This window comes from Amblyomma americanum, chromosome 8 (assembly GCF_052857255.1).
Source record: "Amblyomma americanum isolate KBUSLIRL-KWMA chromosome 8, ASM5285725v1, whole genome shotgun sequence".
Taxonomy (NCBI): Eukaryota; Metazoa; Arthropoda; class Arachnida; order Ixodida; family Ixodidae; genus Amblyomma; species Amblyomma americanum.
Genome location: NC_135504.1, coordinates 894,968 through 914,104, shown reverse-complemented (window position 1 = coordinate 914,104; position 19,137 = coordinate 894,968). Strand labels below are relative to the sequence as shown.

General features: G+C 46.6%; 1 protein-coding gene across 2 annotated transcripts in view; it reads left to right on the top strand.

Annotated features, from left to right (window-relative positions):
* Positions 1-13,974, top strand: part of Ucp4A (Uncoupling protein 4A) — a 34,095-nt gene extending 20,121 nt beyond the window's left edge. Inside the window, exons 6-10 of one of the 2 annotated variants that reach the window (XM_077633617.1) lie at positions 3,042-3,154; positions 3,727-3,811; positions 4,231-4,323; positions 6,491-6,593; positions 12,589-13,974. In XM_077633617.1, the coding sequence (XP_077489743.1) occupies positions 3,042-3,154; positions 3,727-3,811; positions 4,231-4,323; positions 6,491-6,593; positions 12,589-12,711 (517 nt within the window). In that variant the 3' untranslated portion in view covers positions 12,712-13,974. Of the gene's footprint in view, positions 1-3,041; positions 3,155-3,726; positions 3,812-4,230; positions 4,324-6,490; positions 6,594-12,300 lie in introns of both variants that reach the window. The other variant, XM_077633618.1, reaches the window with a different exon arrangement.
* The last annotated feature ends 5,163 nt before the right edge of the window (positions 13,975-19,137 follow it).

Here is a 19,137-nt window from a genome sequence, read left to right as displayed (position 1 = left end):
AATTAGTAGGGGTAATTGAAGTACTGTAAAATCATTACCATAATTCGGTTATAGTGGAGCCCACTATAACGGCCACAGTTATAATGAACGCTCGCTTATTACGAATCAAGGTGGTGCTACCGTCAAGATACGTATTATACATATCTTACTATGATACGTATTTACTAAGGTAATAGCTTTAAAGGGGCTGCGAAACACCGCTTGAACGGATGCCGGTTACACTTCAGATGGATTCTTTATGTCGCACAGATGCTGACTCAAAACGAATTACGAGAATCGATGCATAGGAACGGAAGTTATTCAATGAAGAAATTTTAGAATACAAGCAAACAAAATGCTGCCCTCAACTCTATTTTCGCGCAGCTTCCCATTCCCATTACACTCTCCCAATGACGACACACAGTGCGACGAATCAAAACAGCCTATCTTAGCACGTGGCGGATGTTTACACTTCATGGTTGCCTGTTCTCTGTAACTTGTTCATGCCAAGGCTGGCGGTGTCGTTTGCATGGTTACAATAACCATGTGAACGCCCAGCTGACCCAGCGATGCTTCATCGTCACCACGACGGCGCAGAAGGGAACACTGATCAGTGACGTTCCCTTACTTATGGATCCCATCTCGAGTGCGAGATACTGCAACAGTGTGACAGCCTGCGCAAGATATCAGACACATTTAGCATAGCGCATACCGCTACTGCTTTACCGCCATCGCCCCTACTGCGCTGGTTGGTCACGGCGAGCATGGAGCGCGCGCTGTCGACGGGAACATGGCGCCATCTGGCGCCGCCGCCCGGTGATCCTCCACAAGCTGACGATGCGCACTGTCTGCTAAATGTGAACTGAACGCATCATTCCTTGGGACCGAAACAAACGCTTATAGAGTGCAATGGCCCGATCGGATCAACTCTGCAAAGCCGCTCTCAGATACATAGAGAGTACCCATAAGTGGTTCGTAGGATGTTTACAGAGAGGCGCAAAGTCCGTCGTTGGAAAAAGTAGTCAGAGCCTCTAGTGGTGTATTTTTGTTTTACTTGCTTTACAGTGCTTTTGTCTAGGGCAAACAAGTTGGTTTTGTTAATGTAATATAGAACACAAAAACTTGACAAAACGTATCTCTAGTTATTAACACAATTTGCAGTATATTTACTCTTTGTCCAATCATAAAGCTCGCCCTCCGTGATGTCATATCTGATGCTAAAAACCGCCACTGTATGGTGACACCGTCAGCACCAAGAATTTGTTTTTGCGAGCTAATTAATATATTAAAAACGGGAGTATACGTGGTACGACCGATGCTAATAGCACCACTATAACTCCTTCTATGCAACCAACGGGCAAAACGATGCACTGAAAATGTGTTTCAGGGCCCCTTTAATGGCTAATAGAGTCGGGGCAACCTTAAACTTCAATCAACCAAATGATCAGGCAGGCTTTCGTAAAGGATATTCCACAATAAATCATATTCACACTACCAACCAGATGATATGGAAATGCACAGAATATAGCCAGCCCCTATATATATCCTTCATTGATTACGAGAAAGCATTTGACTCAGCGGAAACCTCAACAGTCATGTAGGCATTGCGGAATCAGGGTGTAGAAGAGCCTTATGTCAAAATACTGGAAGATGTCTATAACGACTGCGCAGCTAGCATAGGCCTCCGTAAAGTTGAGAATAATATAAGGAAGGACGTCAGGCAAAGAGACACGATCTCGCCAGTGCTATTCACCGCCTGTTTACAAGAGGTATTCCGAGGCCTGAATTCGGAACAGTTGGGGATAAGAGTTGTTGGAGAATACCTAAATAATCCACACTTCGCTGATGACATTGCCATGCTGAGTCACTCAAGAAATTAACTGCAAATCATGATCAATGAGTTGGACAGGCAAAGCAGAGCGGTGGGTCTAAAAATTATGTAGAAAACCAAAGTAATCTTCAACTCTCCAGCAAGGTAACAGCAGTTCACAATTGGTAGCGAGGTGCTGGAAGTGGTAAAGGAATATGTCTACTTAGGGCAGGTAGTGACAGCGGATCCGAATCATGAGAGGGAAATAACTAGAAGGATAAGAATGGGGTGGAGCACATATGGCAGATTCTCTCATATCATGAATTGCAGTTTACCAGTATCCCTCAAGAGAAAAGTGTACAACAGCTTTATCTTACCGGTACTCACCTACGGGGCAGAAACGTGGAGGCTAACGAAAAGAGTTCATCCTAAGTTAAGGACAATGCAGCGAGCCATGGAAAGAAAAATTATTGGTGTAACGTTAAGAGACAGGAAGCGGGCAGAGTGGGTGAAGAATCGAATACGAGTCGGTGAGATCCTAGTTGAAATCCAGAGGAAGAAATGGGCTTGGGCTGGGCATGTGATGCGAAGGCAAGATAACCGCTGGTCCTTCAGGTTAATGTAATGGATTCTCAGAGAAGGCAAGCATAGCAGGGGGCGGCAGAAAGTTAGATGGGCGGATGAGATTAATAAGTGGGCAGGCATACGGTGGGCGCAGCTGGCAAAGGACAGGGTTAATTGGAGAGACGTGGGGGAGGCCTTTGCCCTGCAGTGGGCGTAGTCAGGCTGGTGATGATAGTGATGATGCAGTGCTCAATTATTACAGTTTGAGGCATGGTCTTTTCATTTCCGCCGAAATATTGTGACACGGTGTTTGTTCCCTGTAAAGACTCGCATCCCCCCTTAACTGTGCTTCAGCAACCATGGCAGATTCTCAAGGATGGTGAAGCTGCTGTCACTGCCCTAGCCCGTTGAGTAGGGGGACACTTGGGAGAAATAAAATGATTGTGAAGAATAATTTTTCATTTTATGGATGAATTTGGAATATAGTGTTCAAATCGTGTAGGGAAACACAGTTTGTACCATAGCTTTGAGCACTTTAAAATGGCGTCATTTGTTTGAAAATTTAGCCTTAATTCACATGGCAGTTGTGGTATATTGCAGGAACGTCAGCGGCAGGTGGTGATTCGTTGTATGTGGGAGGGAATAAGTGAGCCACGTGCACAAGTGATGATGATTGGTCTTGATGCAGGGTAACTGGCACTTGGCAGGCGTTGAAGAAGATTGCCTCGGAAGGTGGCATCCGGGGACTCTGGAAAGGGGGCGCCCCAAATGTCTACCGTGCTGCACTCGTCAACCTCGGCGGTTAGTGGCGCTTGCTCTCTGCCACTGATCTTATTGCCTAATGGGAAAGGGGAGTGTTCTGTCTTACTTTTTGCTTTGGGTTTGCCTGACAGGTGGCTTTTCGTGGCTCACATACGAAACTGTCTAAAGGCAGTCAGAGCTGGCCATCACGGCAGAGGTGGCTCTGAGTGAATCCAGGAGCACATGTGATGCTCCCAGTGCTTGGCTGATGTGCCTTACTCATTTATTTGTTATGATGCATCTGTGCTAGGAAGTGGGAACATTTTGTTTTGCCATTGGTACAGAAAAGGCTGGGCAGCAGGGGTTTTCAGAGTGGTTCTTGGAAACTCTAGCAGGGCCCACGACTGTTGCCACAGCATGCTCTCTCTACAGATGCGAGGAGGGATGGGCTGAACATAGTGCCGTAATGGCAGCCAGCAGGAAAGTTGTGGATGCAGAGAGGGAGTGCACACTACCGAGGGCGAGTGCAGCTTGTGCCGTGATGAATCAACAGAGCCTTGCTCCTCGTATAGAGTGATTTCTTGTTGGGGAAAAAGCAGCATTGTGCTGGGGCGTGCCCTCTCCTTGTGCAGACCTGACAACGTATGACACGGGCAAGCGGCTACTCTTGCAGCATACCAGCCTTAAGGACAACTACTTCACCCATTCGCTCGCCAGGTACGGGTCTTTCTCTCTCCTTGGGGGTGAAGCAGACCTGTAACGGTGCATTGTGTTGTGGCACTACATACATATACCGTATTTCTGGTAACTGGTGAAGCACCTGATGCAAGTGTTTCTTGACACTTCTCACAACTTCCGCGGTTGACATCTGGACCATTACTAGGATCGTGAAAACATCAACAGCTCTGTGGAAATCAGTCAGTTAGACAGTAAAAAAGCCAGATAAAGCTGTGAGATGTTATTGTTGACATGTTGCTAATTTTCATGGAGACATCTGTGTAATATTCTTATTACTGTGAGTGTCGGCTGTTAGAACACGCATTAATGTTTTTGAATGAACAGAGAAGTTGGGCAGTGCTTCCTCATTTGCTGTGTCTCAGTGCCTTGGTCGGTGTGCACCCTCTCCTTTGGCGCAGTGGGATGTCCGGCCTGATAGCGGCAACCCTCGGCACGCCAGCTGATGTGATCCGCACGAGGGTCATGAACCAACCAACAGACAGCCGGGGGAGGTACGGCAGCTTTCGGGTCTCTTCCTTTTATTTGCAGAAACTGTTGTACATGTTCCCTTGGAACAGAGTGTGTTTACTTGTTGTTGCACTCAAGAGGAGGGATAACAGTGGCAAGAATAATTTGCCTCCTGATTTGTGGTGTGCAGTCTGGTGTAACATGGAGCACCTGGTAAGTTTCAGAAGGCCAGAGTTGCTCTTCTTTGCCAGCCTAGCCAATTATCACTGCTTCTGAACTACCATGTTGTCCCAGAAGACCACTTGTGACAGCTGGATTTCAACAGATGCAAAGTGAAAAGTTGGCTAGGTACAGTGAAACCTCGTTAATTCGGAAATCGGGATAACTCGGGACTGCTGATGCAAGCATATGGCGTTGGATGCTGCTAGGCTCACACCTGCTAATTCGGACACACTCCTGACCAGAGGCCGTGTCGCTGCAATCGTGATCATATCCCGCATCATGTCAAGCGTCGTGGCAGAGAATTGCTCGAGCACCCCTTACTTCAGCCAGTTGTCCTGGCCTGGAAAAGACCACGGCAATGGCAGGTTATCAGCCAGCCAGCTGTGTACAGTGTTGTGCGCTTTCAGACTCTGGTTGACCTGGTCTTTTTGTTTTCTCACCAAAGGTTTATCACCATTCTGGCGCCGACGGTTGTAAATTGTAAATTGTGGAAGTCAGTGTCCTGAAGCGAAACGTGTTCCGCCGCAGTGAAGGGCCGTGATTAATTTTGACGACCTGGGATCTTCAACGGGCACTGGCATCGCACAGCACCTTTCGCTTTCCGTCTGCTCCAAAGCATGGCTCTGCAGCCAGGTGCCCTGACCGTAGCAGCGGGGCTTTCCATCCGCTTCCTCGTAGCAGTTTGTGCTCCCTCTTCACGCATGCTGAGGAGGCTCCACTGCTACCGCATCGCACTGTGAAGGCCTTTATCATTCGGCAGCATTTCTTCACCAACAGTCCCGAGAGTGCATCTGATATTTTTCGGAAAAATTGTAATTGCTACACAGTTTTTATCTTAAAAGCAGACAACCGCAGAACTGATTTTGGGCAAACAAATTTATCACAATGCAAACGGTTTCCATCAATTTTGGGTGGGGCCATTCGTTAATTTGTACCTTCGGATAATTCAGACATTGTGACTGCGAGAAATATTCGTATTTACCTTGTTTTTACATTAACTGAGTAGAAATGAAAAATGGGACCCAGGAAAAAAATTTTGTTATGAGAATGTACTGCCTTTATTGGACAAATTGCAGTATACTACTGTGTAAAAGTCGGTCCCCCAACTCTGGCCAAAAGAAAAAAAGTTGCCTCCAAATGTGTCAGTGCCCCCCAGCTTTGTCCTGCCGCTGCACTTTGGTTTGCAGTTACCCGAGGGGCGGCATGATGGGGACAACAGTGTAAAGCCAGTGGAGGTTGAAAAAATGGCGCTCCATCCTGTGTTGTACGCTCTCGTGTGACCCAACTGACTAACAGCAAACCGAACAGCAAATGGATTGCGGCACAACACACGACTAGGAGATCATCAGAAGAGTTGCAAGTTTGCTATTGCAATGCCTACCACTTGTCCGAGGCAGCGATCGCCAGCGTGAGCAAGCCGGGTAAACGGCGCGCAATTAGCATTTTCTTTAACCGAACCAATTTGTATACGAAGTAACAGCATTTTTTGGCGCCTGGAGCCCCATGTGTCCTGCCAACAATGGGTGCCAGCACAGGGCATATACTACCCGTCCGCACATAGGTTGACCCCCAATTTGGGCGGGTCATTTCTCTGAAAAGAAAGGTACCGCTGGTACCTAAAGGAACCTCCATGGGTGGCTCAGAGAAACGGTGCAGGCAAGTACTGGTGCTGGGAGGCTAGGGCACTGAAGCCTTGGCATCACTCTGCGGCGCTGCCTCATGGCTCCACGAAGCCTTTGCTTCACCGGTTTGTTAAAAAATCGGGATTGGACTTTCCCGCATAGCACCCCAGATATTCGAATTAACGAGGCTGTTGCAGGCTGCCGCTTCAAATTATCTGGTGAAATTCACATTAGAAGTTATGGGAGTGTAGATATCTTTTGCATTATTCATGATTTCGAATTAACCGTGTTGGAATTATAGAGGTTGTACTGGTTTGGCGTGCACTGCAGAGCTTGAAGTTAGTGAAGCTGCCTGTTGTGTGTGCAGGGGTCTGCTGTACAACTCGCCCCTGGACTGCCTCCTCAAGACTGTTCAGGGCGAGGGGTTCAAGGCTCTCTACAAGGGCTTCTTCCCCATCTGGGCGCGCATGGTTAGTCCTCTCCTCTGCTACAGCTCGCTCAGAGGCCTTGCATCGCCAGAGCTGCTTTTTTCTGCCCCGCTGCGCATCTGCGGTTGACTTGATGCAAGCAAACCAGTGGTGTCCTTCTTTACTATGTGCAAATGCTTTCCCACTGTGGTGTGGCTGTACAAAAGTAAAAGCTGCGGACACTGCTGCATTTGTGATGGAGATCACGCTATGCGTTGCATTGGCTCATTGCAGTTGTGGCTTAGCCAAATTTCAAATGAGTTGATTAAATCAAGGTCGTTACATGGAATACACCTGCTTCAGTGGCAGACATAGCGGAGGGCACAGTGGACGTGTAAAGCTTTTAAGCCAACTTGTCAGTGCAGCCTCTCTGTCATCCTCCTTGCTGTCTCTCCTTCGTATCGCTATTCTGGGTGCGGTAGTAGTAGTTGGTGTGGGCATAGTGGTCTGGAGGCCAGGTGATTCAGTTCTGTAGCTGCATACTAGCTGGCTAATAGTTTTCGACAGCGTTGTGGAGCCCATGTTGCAGAAAAGCCAGCATCGGCTTACGTTGACCAAGGGCGAAAAATCCCCAGAGAAGCAGCTTAGGTCACATGATCTTGTGGCGTCGTCATAACCTGCTCACCATGGCAGGTGGCGGCAGTTAATTGAGTATTGGTGTTATGAGAGCTCGCTCAGAAAGAGCAACCTGGATCGCACAAACCCCACCGGCGGCAGCACCTGCCATCGTAGGGCAGCTTCACTACTGTGCCAAGAGTGGTATGAGGGCTCCCAGGAATTGATGAATGACAAGTACAGAGTGACTGTTTTCTGCTTAAATGCGTGTTGATGCATTAATGATAATGTTAAGGTGGTCATCTTGGACGAGGCAGTAGTTAAACCATCAGGTAAATGGAATGAAAAAAACGCACCCCGAGGAGGTCGGGGCTCCCCTCGCCGGCTGATTGGGGGGATATTCCTCCCAACTGGCTGAACTGCACTCGAACATTCTGGCTCACTCCTACTGCTTCTCTTGATGCTTAGCAGTCGTGCTTGCTAACCACGCGTTCGCAAACGGGGGTTTCTGTTCAGATGGTACTATCTGGATAGTGACCCTGTACATCTCTGGCGCTTGGCCATTACAAAATTTCACCACAATGATGCGTAGCTGCATGAAAGTTCAGCATTGAGCAGTAAACATGAAGACCAAGATATGTGCAACAGGCGTCATTGCCTTTCCTCAAATTGTCTGCCCGGCAAGGCATCCTGCTATCCTGCTGTTCCCTCAACTCTGACAACACTGCAACACGCAGGAATCATGAAGGAGAAAAATTTTAAAGTTGTGAAAAAATAAAAAAAGAAATAAATAATTTTAAAATACAGCTAAATAAACTTGGAAAAACTTCAGCTTCGGCAGCATGTTGCCAAGGGGTCCACCAGAATGTTAAGGAAAGGATGCCTGTGCCACATATCTTGGTGGACACCCAAACCACACCCACTGTCGTGCAGGGAAATGACCCGTCTCACATATCTGGATAGACGCTGCAGGCAATTACAACTATTGTTGGCAGCTGCTTCAAAGGTGTTGACATCACTGGAAGCCCTTGTGTGAAGTGCAAAGCACATAATGTATGATAACTGCACTTGCAAACAGTGCAAAGCATGTTGGGGCACCTGCAAACAGTGCAAAGCAGGTTCCTTGTCCCGGCATGTCTTTCCTGGTAAAGATGAAAATGAAAATTAGTTTGCAGGAAAGTAAACGACACAGTAACTGTCTCACATATATTGGTGGACACCAGAACCATGGGCACATAACGGAAGGGAGGGAGTGGAAGAAGATAAGAAGAGAGAAAACGATTTCGACCACCTGTGGATCTTTAATGTGCACTGACATTGCACAGCACAAGGGTGCTTTTCGTCTCCATCGAAACGCGGCAGCCGCAGTCGGGTTCGAACCCGGGTTCTGTAAAGATTACGGTTGCATTTTTGTGTCGTCATAAGCAAAAAACTCCAGGCTAAAAATTGAATGCAAGCAGCATAGCTTCGCTGTCCAAACACCTTCACAGCATGGATTGGAGCCACAATTTTTTTACAGCTTGCTTTGATTGAACTGATTGTCCTGCAGCTGTCCTGACAAACTGTTTTCTTGGCGATTCCGAAGGAACTGCGAAACAGCCATGAGTCGTCGTAAACTAAAAACCTTCGAAGTAATTGAGCAATGGAAAAATCCTGAGCGGATGCCGGGTGCAACCTCTGGAAAGTTATGACATGCTGAATTCGTATTTGCTTTGTGTCCACTAGAGACCAATTGTGTTGCAATTACACTTCTGTTGTAAGAGGTTTTATTACAACTGTGTGCTTGCTGGCATATAGGTACACACTGGACTCTCGAAGATTCAAGTGCGGTAGAATGGCCCAAAAAGCCATTCTTCTACACCTGGTGGACGTGGTCCGCACCAGAGCAGGTGTTTCTGCCACGCTAAGAGAGAGGCAGGTCCAAAGCAAGTGTTTTGTGTCCGCCTCGCAGACAGGACAGAAGGGGCAACAGTCACTGAAAGGGGCAGGGTACTGTGCCGGCCCAAGACCAGGTTACCGCTGGGGTGAGGGCGACACGGAGACTTAACCTTCGACCTCTTCCCAGCATGCAAGGCCGCCAGGGAGGCCGGTGCCACACGGTGGGAGAAGTGCTCGCATGGCGCACCGGAGGTTTTCTTTTTCTTGAAGGAATATTGTCACCGGAGAGGCTGGGGCCGCTTGAAGGGGACGTGGAAGAGCTGATTCGTGACTTGCTGCATCCACCAAAGCTTGTGTGGGGTTGGCGTCTCGATAAATCCATGATACACATACCATGAGGGAGAATTTTTCAATCATGTCCTGAATTAGCTGTGCCAATAAGTCAGTGCGAGGATAGGTGGCTTCTAGGTGGCAAGATTGGACAGAGGATGCTTAATGTGTCCTGAATGGCCAACAGCTCTGCCTGTGTCGATGGCGAGGCAGGGGAGCAAGCATATGAGCATGTTGCCATATCTGGTAGTAATGCAGGGGAAGTGATAGCTGTGGTCACATGATCTTCGCTCACACTAGCGTCGACATGCGCTACTTGTCGCCGTAGTGAAGTTTCAGTCATAGACGAGATGTCGTCCATCCCCACACTGGACTCACTCAGGTGGCCAACGGACCATGACTGTATGCGGGTCATAGGATGATCGACTGTGACTTGCTGGTAAAGCCACAGCGGTTGTGACGAGCAGGAAACAATAGGCAACACAGAGCCATCTTTCGTATACTTTGCAAGATCTGCGGCTTCAGGGATATTACGGCACTTTGTACACTGTGCTTGGCGACCCTGATGAATCAGTTCGTCAAGCATGTTTATTTGCACCTCGGCCTGGAGGGCGTGATTTTGGGTAATTTGTGGGAGGCTCATAATAGCACGCATTGCTGCCTGACTGATCGATTCCAAGCGATCCCACTCTGCGCGTGTCATGTGCTGTAATTGTGCTTGGTGAATCAATCGTGGCTGTAGCACAAAACATGAGGAGGCGGGCGATGGTGGACACGGCACCACCTGACTTCTGTGAAATGCGGCGGATGAGATGCAGCATTTGGGACGCCTTCTGGCGTGCTATGTGAAGGCAGGGGCTTGCAGATCCGGTATCATGCAGGTCAAGGCCGAGGACTTGGAGTGAGGTGACGATTAGAATTCTGTTTCCGTTCGGATAAAGGCTGAGAGGGGGGCACACTAGAGTTTCCTCGCTGCACATGGCGGGAGGGCTGCACAGCTTGTTCTGTCCTTTGGAGAAATGTCGCGAGTAAGGGTTACAATAAGAAATAACCACTAGGTTGCTAGAAATGTCCAGCATTGTTCTCTGAATAGGTGCTGCTTTCATGGTAGCCAAGGGCAGCATTCGATTATGTACAGCACATGTAAGGTTTCGCTAAATTAGGACCAGATGAGAAGCACTGTTGCCTGCATATCCCTAATGAGCGCCTGAGAATGGTCATGCATGACGATTCGCATCTTGTGTAGGTCCATATATTAGACTCTACCCAATGCTCTCCCAGATTCAGGTGTATTGGTATGTGGTGCGGGGGCTGGGCGCTGAAGCGATGAACGCGAGCCCTTTCCAATGTAGGCATTGCCGTATTGTTCGCTGCAGATGCAGAGCGAGCCATGGAGAAACAAGTTTATTTCGCTCACCTACAGTCAGGCCGGAATGATACGCAAATGCGCATTCATACATATCACCCCTTTACAACCAGTTTATGTATATGTACTTCAGTAGACTTTTTGTCCCAAAACATGAATCAGGCTAGTTGTATACACTGCAAATCAAAGTATACAGGCAAAATGTTCCCATTTGTTCACTGGCGCTGTCCACATTTCATTCCGACCTGAGTTGCCGTGCCTAGGTGGAAAAAGAGGGGAAGATGAAGTGCAGAAAGGAAGGATGCTGTATAAGCTGCAGCCAGTGGAAATGAGAACGACCGCAAGTGTAGAGGGAGGTGAAAGAAAAGGGGGGAAAGGACAGGGGGCTAATAAAACTGCACGATAGATGCCGGCGGGCATCCGCCTCGCACCAGCTGCGTTTACATGAATATGATAGTGGGTATCTATCTCGCGAGGCCGACACGTACCCCATCGAGTCAGGTGGGATGGTGGCCCCTGAAGAGCTGTTGTATAGCGGGAGGAGGAGGGGCAAACCTGTCTCTATTCTACCCCTTCCGGGCAGATTAGCACTCTTCTGTTGGCGTGATACGGTGTGCTGCTATCTCATTTATCTAAATGCGGCTACTGAGCCCATGTGCCTCTGTCCAAGAGTAACAACTACTTTATCAACCCACATGTTCGTTGTCTTATGGGCAAAACGTGCAGTTTCCGAGGCAGCTCTGATCGGGAGAATAAAGACTGCCGGGATGGAAGTCAGCTAGGTTCTAAAAGAGGACAAAACAGCCGGAATAAAGAATCTAGTGATCCACCATGCCTACAGCAGGTGCACTGAACGATGCCCAGGGAGGGATGCGTAGCGGCAGGTGTAAAAAGCAGACAGGCTGGAAAGGTCAAAATGGCACCCGTGAAAGACAGTTTTGAATGCCATGATATGGCTGCCAGTATGCAGGTGAGCCTTGAGAGGCAGCGGTCAGTAGAATGGTGTCCTTTCTGCACAGGAAAAAAAAAAAATATCCTTTTGTATCTTGCATTGCGAAGTGAAGGACCTATTTGTACAGCCTCAAGCACGTTTTTGTGGCTGTGTCCCTCTATGAAGTTGTAGTAAGCCTTCGGACAAGATTTCATGGCAAGGTTTACAAGAAATGGATCGAGTATATTTTTTGTCCCATAGTGACAACACAGCATAATTAGGACAAAACATGAACCGACGCTAAGGCAGCTAACACTCTAAAATCGCACAGCTTGTCAATATAACTGCATAGGCTGCCTTTCCTGAGCCGTCCGGAGTTGTCATGCGAAGTGCTGTAGCTCATGTAATGGTGAATTCTGATGCAGGGCAGTGTCATGTGTAGGGAACATTAGGCAGAGCTTTCTATGCAAAGTATGTGCACAGATAGGAAGACGTACTGGAACCTGGGAAGAACGATAGGACTAGTGTTGTCATTTTTCTTGCGAAAGTTTGTTGGCAGATGGATGAATGTGAAGCAGCATCACTTGTTGGTATGTATGCACTCTTTACCTCTTGTTGTAACTTGTAGCACGCATGCTCTTCCCCAACAGGCACCATGGTCTTTCACATTCTGGGTCACCTACGAAGAGTTCAGGCGGTTCGCTGGTGTCCGGTCGTTCTGAAGAGCCTCTTCAGGCCCTGTTCCTGCCCAGACAGCTCTGTATTTTGTTTATGGTCGTATTGTTAGAGGATAAAAAGAAAGAAAAAGGAAATGGACTTGGGCTAGATTTCTCTACTAGTGGTGATTCCTCTGCTGCAGTTGTTGTTATTTTGGATGCACTCAGGCTTGACTGGGTCCAGTGTGTGCTACTGCGAGCCAAATCTGTCTTGTGCTGAAGGTTCGGTTGGCACGACCCCAAGAAGTCAGCGCTCTTTGGATTCCACTCATACCAGTGCTATGGCTGCCAGAGACAAAAATCAAACCATTGCTGATAGTAGCTGACCAGCCAGTGGGGTGCTGACATCGTACACCCCGTGTGGTGTCACCACCTTAACACGTCATCCTCAGACTGGAGCTTGGCTGCAGTGTTTTAGCTTGTAAGTGGCCCAGACTGGAACTTGCTGATGATGGCACATCAGCCAAGCTCTTTGAGGTGTTGGCCATGCTGTGCCTTTCCTAAAATGGCTGAATGCTTGGCTGTTCAGGCGCACACCTGGAGAAGTGGTGTTCTTGTCAGATTGCCTGATGCGTTGCCTGCCTGGCATTAAGCTCTCTCAGCAGTGTCTTTGAAAGCAGCCATGGTTGCCAGGTGCACTTGTCAGCCAGAAAGGAGGTCCCTGGATAAGAGACGGTGCAGCTGGCACAGGAGATGCTTCCAGTTGAACAGCTGCTGGGCAACAGCACTCAGCGTTCACAGGATGAAGGAATATTTTGTTTTCCTTGTGCAATCAGGGTAGCAAAGCGGGCAGTTTGTGAGTAATATTTTGCAACATTTGTGCCCAATTTTGTATTTTCAGTGTGTCATAAATGTAGCAGTGCTTTGTTAAACGTGTGTGTGTGTGTGTGTGTGTGTTTGTGTGCGTGCGTGCGTGCGTGCGTGCGTGTGTGTGGTTATGCATTCGTGCCGGTCAGATCTCACAAACTATATTGCAGATGCATGCATGCATTTCGAGGAGAATGTTTTCTTTCTTGCTTTAGAACATGATTATCATTTTGAAAACAGATTTTGGGGTCATGGCATGTTGATGGCTCATTCTTCAACAAATCTTAGGGAGCATTTTTTTTTTTTTGCATGAATTACTTTCAGCGACGTTTGGCTATTTACGGAGTTCACTAGCAACCACTCCATTACTTAGAACAGTGATGCACCTGAAATGCTATTTTGAACATGTTATGTGCATCTGTGTACATGCAGGCTGCAAGTTTGAACTGGGTAGTGCACGTGTGCACTTCACACGATTTTTATTTTGTGAACATGCAAAGTTTCTAAAGTGTTTTGTTACTTCCTAGTGTGACGTAGGTTTACGACCGCATGTATATGGCATGGGCCTTATGCCGTGCCCCCTGTGGGGAAGGGGGGATGCATGCCCAATGGACGATCGTGCTTTGATGCGTGTTTATTTTTCTGCATGGGAGTTCACATAAAGGTGGAGGACTATTTTTTTTTTATTCCTCTTGGTAGCAGTTAGCTCACTTCCATGCAGTGTGCCATGTCTTTAAAAGTGACCTCCCCTCCTTTGAGTGGCGTTTTGTGCAAATAAAACTGTCCACAAGTTGTGTTAAATGTGTCTTGGCTCTTCTGGGAAATCCCTGTTTTGAGTTGTGGTAACATATGCTACTGTCTGTAATTCGTTGTGCATGTCATGTGCGTCCTTTTCAGCAATACATCAGGTTTTATCTAAAACAGTGCCACAAGTGCGAACGAGGAGAGGAGAAAAGGAGGGGCAGCTCAATTTGTCCCCTCCTTTCCACTGCGACTGTTGCACACCAATGTCAGCAGCACTGTGCAAAGCATTGTTGGCGACAGCATCTCACAGCGAGTTGAGGACTGCGTGACAGTGTGCATTTGCATCTTTTTTGTTTCACACACTCATGTCTCTGCCTAGCTTGATTTTATAGTCTTGTCCACGGAACAAGTAGTGCTGACCATGCTGGTTTGCTGTGTGCCGCACTCCGCGCTCTAAACACAGACTGCGCCTCTGTCCTGTGCACCTTTCGTGTTCAAGACGTTGCGCACCACCTCGCCTGCCAGTAAATTCCTCGCTAATTTGGGGCTGGTGCTCATCAAGAAACGAAGCTATGCATTCAAAGGTATTTTCTGCGGAAGGAGCCGGAACCAGTAGTGAGCAGAATTTCTTTTGGCTGTAGACCGTTACTACAAACATTGGATGCTGTGAAGAACAAGACTGTAGCCACCCATTTTAAAGTGATACCGAGGACAACTACATCTAATTAAATGTTCAAAAGCGTGGCTTTTTGGGCTTGTTGGTGCATTATCAAGCAGGAGAATATAGCGCAGAGTAGACAGGACACAGAAGAAACGAACAACACGAGCGCTAACTTCCAACAAATTTTATTTCACACATGCAACATATATATGTACATCAAAGACACGTCATCACCAGTGCTAACAGTACCGTTGCCTCAGAAACAAGAGTTCTTTATCACATAGAAAGATAGAGGGAATGCTTACACATGTCTCACCCGAAGCATTTATCCTTTCAGCTTCAATTATTAATCGTGTGGTCATGTTGCTACTTTTTGCTAGCACAGCAGTTTTTTCAAAAATTGGTTTGCATGTTTTTGATGCGCATGAACGAATGTGGTCAACAAGTGATTTCTCTTTCCCGTTCTTGACGTCGCGTGCGTGTTCCATCAATCGCTGATTGAGGCACCTCCCCGTCTGGCCGATGTAATGGCCCCTGCACAATAACGGTATTTTGTATACGACACCTTCAAAGCATGTCACATACAGCTTCTGATGACGAGTCGTGCATCCACGTGTTCTGTTGTTGGTTTTTCCAATCTTGCACAATGAGGCAAGTTTCTTTGGTGCCGAAAATACGACAGTTGCGTTTGCACGCTGTCCAGTTCTTTTCAGATTGTGAGAAATCTGATGCAAATATGGCAATACAGCAAAGCGCTTCCTTTCACCGAGCATCGAGGCCGGTTGGCATTGATCTGCATTCAGTTTTCTTAGAAGCTTCTCGGCAATAGACACCTGAACATCATCGAAGTACCCAGCATCAGTCAGCCTTTTGGTCTGCTCCTTAAAACTTTCATACATCCTGTGCGCACATGATTTTCTCAGGTAGTTCTGAAAACACATGTTGACAATGGCTCTTTTTACTAGTTTGGAATGTGCAGAATGATAGGGTAATATATGCTCGTTACTACGAGGCTGGTAGGCCCAGCAAATATGACTAGGATGAAAGATGAATTTGAGGTCTAAAAACCTGATAGAGTCATTTACTGGAAATTCAGTGGTTAAAACAAGTGGTTCAAAACAATGCTTCATGATTGATAAAATGCCTACGGCCTTTGACTTTAGTGAGCCAGAGTAAGTGTTAACAAGGATTAGGAAATCATCAACAAATCTAAAGATTTTCATGACGTCCTTTCTATTAAGGCGACTAATAACAGTCTTGTCAAGTTGGGATAGAAACAAGTTACTTAAAACGGACCAAGCATGATCCGATACATATTCCATCTTTTTGAAGGTATGGTTTTCCTTTCCAGTTTATAAAGGCTGATTTCAAGTAAAATGCTAAAAGCTCCAGGAAGTCGGCCACTGATATACCCGCCGCGTTTTGGTTGGAAGGCAACACATCCGAAATCTTCAATATAATCCTCAACACAGCAAAGCACCTTGTCATTTGGCAACGAATAATTAGATCCTTAATATCCACTGAAAATGCGTTAATACTTCCACCAGGCCAGTTCCGTACAAACTCTATGATTTCACCAGAATTCTTAACAGCAAAAGGATCGTCATTCCGTAAAAGGTTCAACTTTTCTTGCAAATACATAGAGACAGTTTTCTGCCATGTGATCAGGGTTATCATTTCTGAAAATGGCACATGGCAGAAAACTGTCTATGTATTTGCAAGAAAAGTTGAACCTTTTACGGAATGACGACCGAAGGCGGCCGCTATATATTCATGAGCAGTTGTCAGATAATGGCTAATGGCAATCAGCCGCAGTCCCTGCAATGAAACCATTAAGGCGTCCACCATGGTCCCTTTAAATTACTCTTTCCATCACTTGAGAACCAGTACAAAGCTGAAACGGGGGCTGATTTCTGCCTGTATATGTATCGAGCGAACATATATAGGAGCTGTTATTTTATTGGTGAATATGTCGCATCTGAGAATGTATGTTGAAGCCCGAAAGGAATGATGTACGAGAAGCGAAAGTTCGTTACATTGTTAACTGCATTTATTTGGCTAGCGAGTACATTAACGTTCAACTGAAATTTTGAAAAACAGTTATTGCTTACACCAGGCAGGAGAGACATGGAACTCAATTATAAGGTTCGAATTAATTAGTACAAAAAACCAATTGCTGTTAGAAGCAAGCATTAGGAAGGAGAACCAGTAACAATATGGGTTGGCCATTATAATTAAGCCGCTTTCAGCTTTCGAAACCGGACCTGGATGGAAGGTAGAAGTGGATCCCCTTTGAAACTGGGTGATGGCAGCAGCCACCATGCTGGATGGATGAATGGATGGATACGGTTGAACTCTTTAAATCGGGCGGTGTCTCAAGCCACCTAGCCATGATTTATGAAATTTTACTACTCTCTTGATTTTAGCCACCAATCAGATAACCTTCGCTTGGTTATTTCTACCGACTTAAAATCTACTTTCCCTTCACTGTCCTTAAACCCCAATGCCTTGGATAAATCAGCCCCGCTGCTTTCCACTGCAGGGTGAAGCCCTTTACAGAAAAGTATCAAGTGTTCAGCCGTTTCCTCCTCCTCTCCGCACGCAACGCATAACGTGTCTATCTCGTGGTACCTGACTCTATATGTCTTAGTCCGCAAACCTCCCGTCCTGGCCTCAAACAACAAAGAGCTTCCCCTACAATTATCATAGATATTTTCTTTGGCAATTTCCTGCTTAAAAAATCTATGTTCCCAGTGCTGATTTCGTCAGCATCCATGTTTTCCGCAGAGCTCTTTGTTTCTTTAACCTTTTAATCTTGTTTTTTATGGATGGATGGATGGATGGATGGATGGATGGATGGATACGGCTGAACCCTTTACATCGGGCGGTGGCTCAAGCCACCTAGCCATGTCTTGTGAAATTTTACTCCTGTCTTGCTTTTAGCCACCAATCAGATAACCTTCGCTTGGTTACTTCTAACCTCTTAAAATCCACTTTCCCTTCACTATCCCTAAACCCCAATGCTTTGGGTAAGTCAGCCCCGCTGCCTTCCACTGTAGGGTGAAGCCCTTTACAGAAAAGTATCAAGTGTTCAGCTGTTTCCTCCTCCTCTCCGCACGCAATGCACAAAGTGTCTATCTCCTGGTACCTGACTCTATACTTCTTAGCCCGCAAAACTCCAGTCCTGGCCTCAAACAACAAAGAACTTCCCCTACAATTATCATAGATATTTTCATTGACAATTTCCTGTTTAAAGGTCCGGTGTTTCTAGTGCCGATTTCGTCAGCATCCCTGTTTTCCACAAAGCTCTCTCTGTTCCTTTAACCTTCTTCTTAACCGATAATTGCCGATTTGCCCCCTTACTGCTGTCCAGATATTTGCTTGTCAATTTTCTAGTTCACTTTCTCCATTTCGTGTCAACATTCTTTATATACAGGTATCTGAAAACTTTCCCAGCCCACCGCTTTTCCTCCATCCTTCTCAATCGTTCCTCAAATGCTATCTTACTGCTAGCCTCTCTGCTCTCGAAAGACGCCCATCCCATATCACCCTGTACCCCCTGATTTGGTGTATTGCCATGTGCTCCCAAAGCTAACCTCCCTACCCCCCTTGCCTAATTTCCAGCCTTGCTTGAACATCTGGCCTCATACACAGGACCGCATTCCCGAAGGTCAGGCTAGGGACCATCACCCCTTTCCAGATCCCTCTTACCACCTCATACCTATTGTAATTCCACAGTGCCCTATTTTTCATGACAGCTGCATTCCTACTAGCTTTATTCATTACATATTTTTCATGCTCTGTCAGATACTCAACACTGTTATTTATCCACACCCCAAGATACTTGTACTCATTCACTACTTTTAGCACGAACTCCTGTATTCTATGCTCGGCGCCCTCTTCATTAAATGTCATGACTGCAGATTTTTCCTTACTATACTTGAAGCCTAATCTATCTCCCTCTGTACTGCATATATGTCTAACAACTTCTGCAGGTCTTCCTTGTTGTCAGCCATTATCACTATATCGTCCGCATATATTAGTCCCGGTAATGTCTGTTTAATCAATTCCCCTTGTTTGAAAAAAGATAGGTTGAAACCTAGTCCGCTCCCCTCTAGCTTGGCCTCCAAACCTTGCAGGTACAACATGAACAACAAAGGGGACAGAGGACATTTTTGTCTAAGCCCCCGCTGTATCTCTACAGGCCCTGATACATTTTTTTCCCATTTTATGAGCACTCTGTTACCTCTATATATATATATATCTTTTAAAAGATTAATTACTCCATTTTCCACATCCAATGTGCCCAATATGTCCCACAAATGCTCCTGAGTAACGTTGTCATAGGCTCCCCTAATATCCAGAAATGCTAGCAATAAGGGCCTATGTTCCTTTTCCGCAATTTCTATACACTGTGTCAATGAAAATAGATTGTCCTCCAACCTCCTTTGTTTCCGGAACCCATTCTGTAGTTCCCCTAACACCCCCTCGTTCTCCACCCAAGCCTGCAGTCTATCCTTTATAATTTGCATCACCACCCTGTAAACCACAGATGTCAC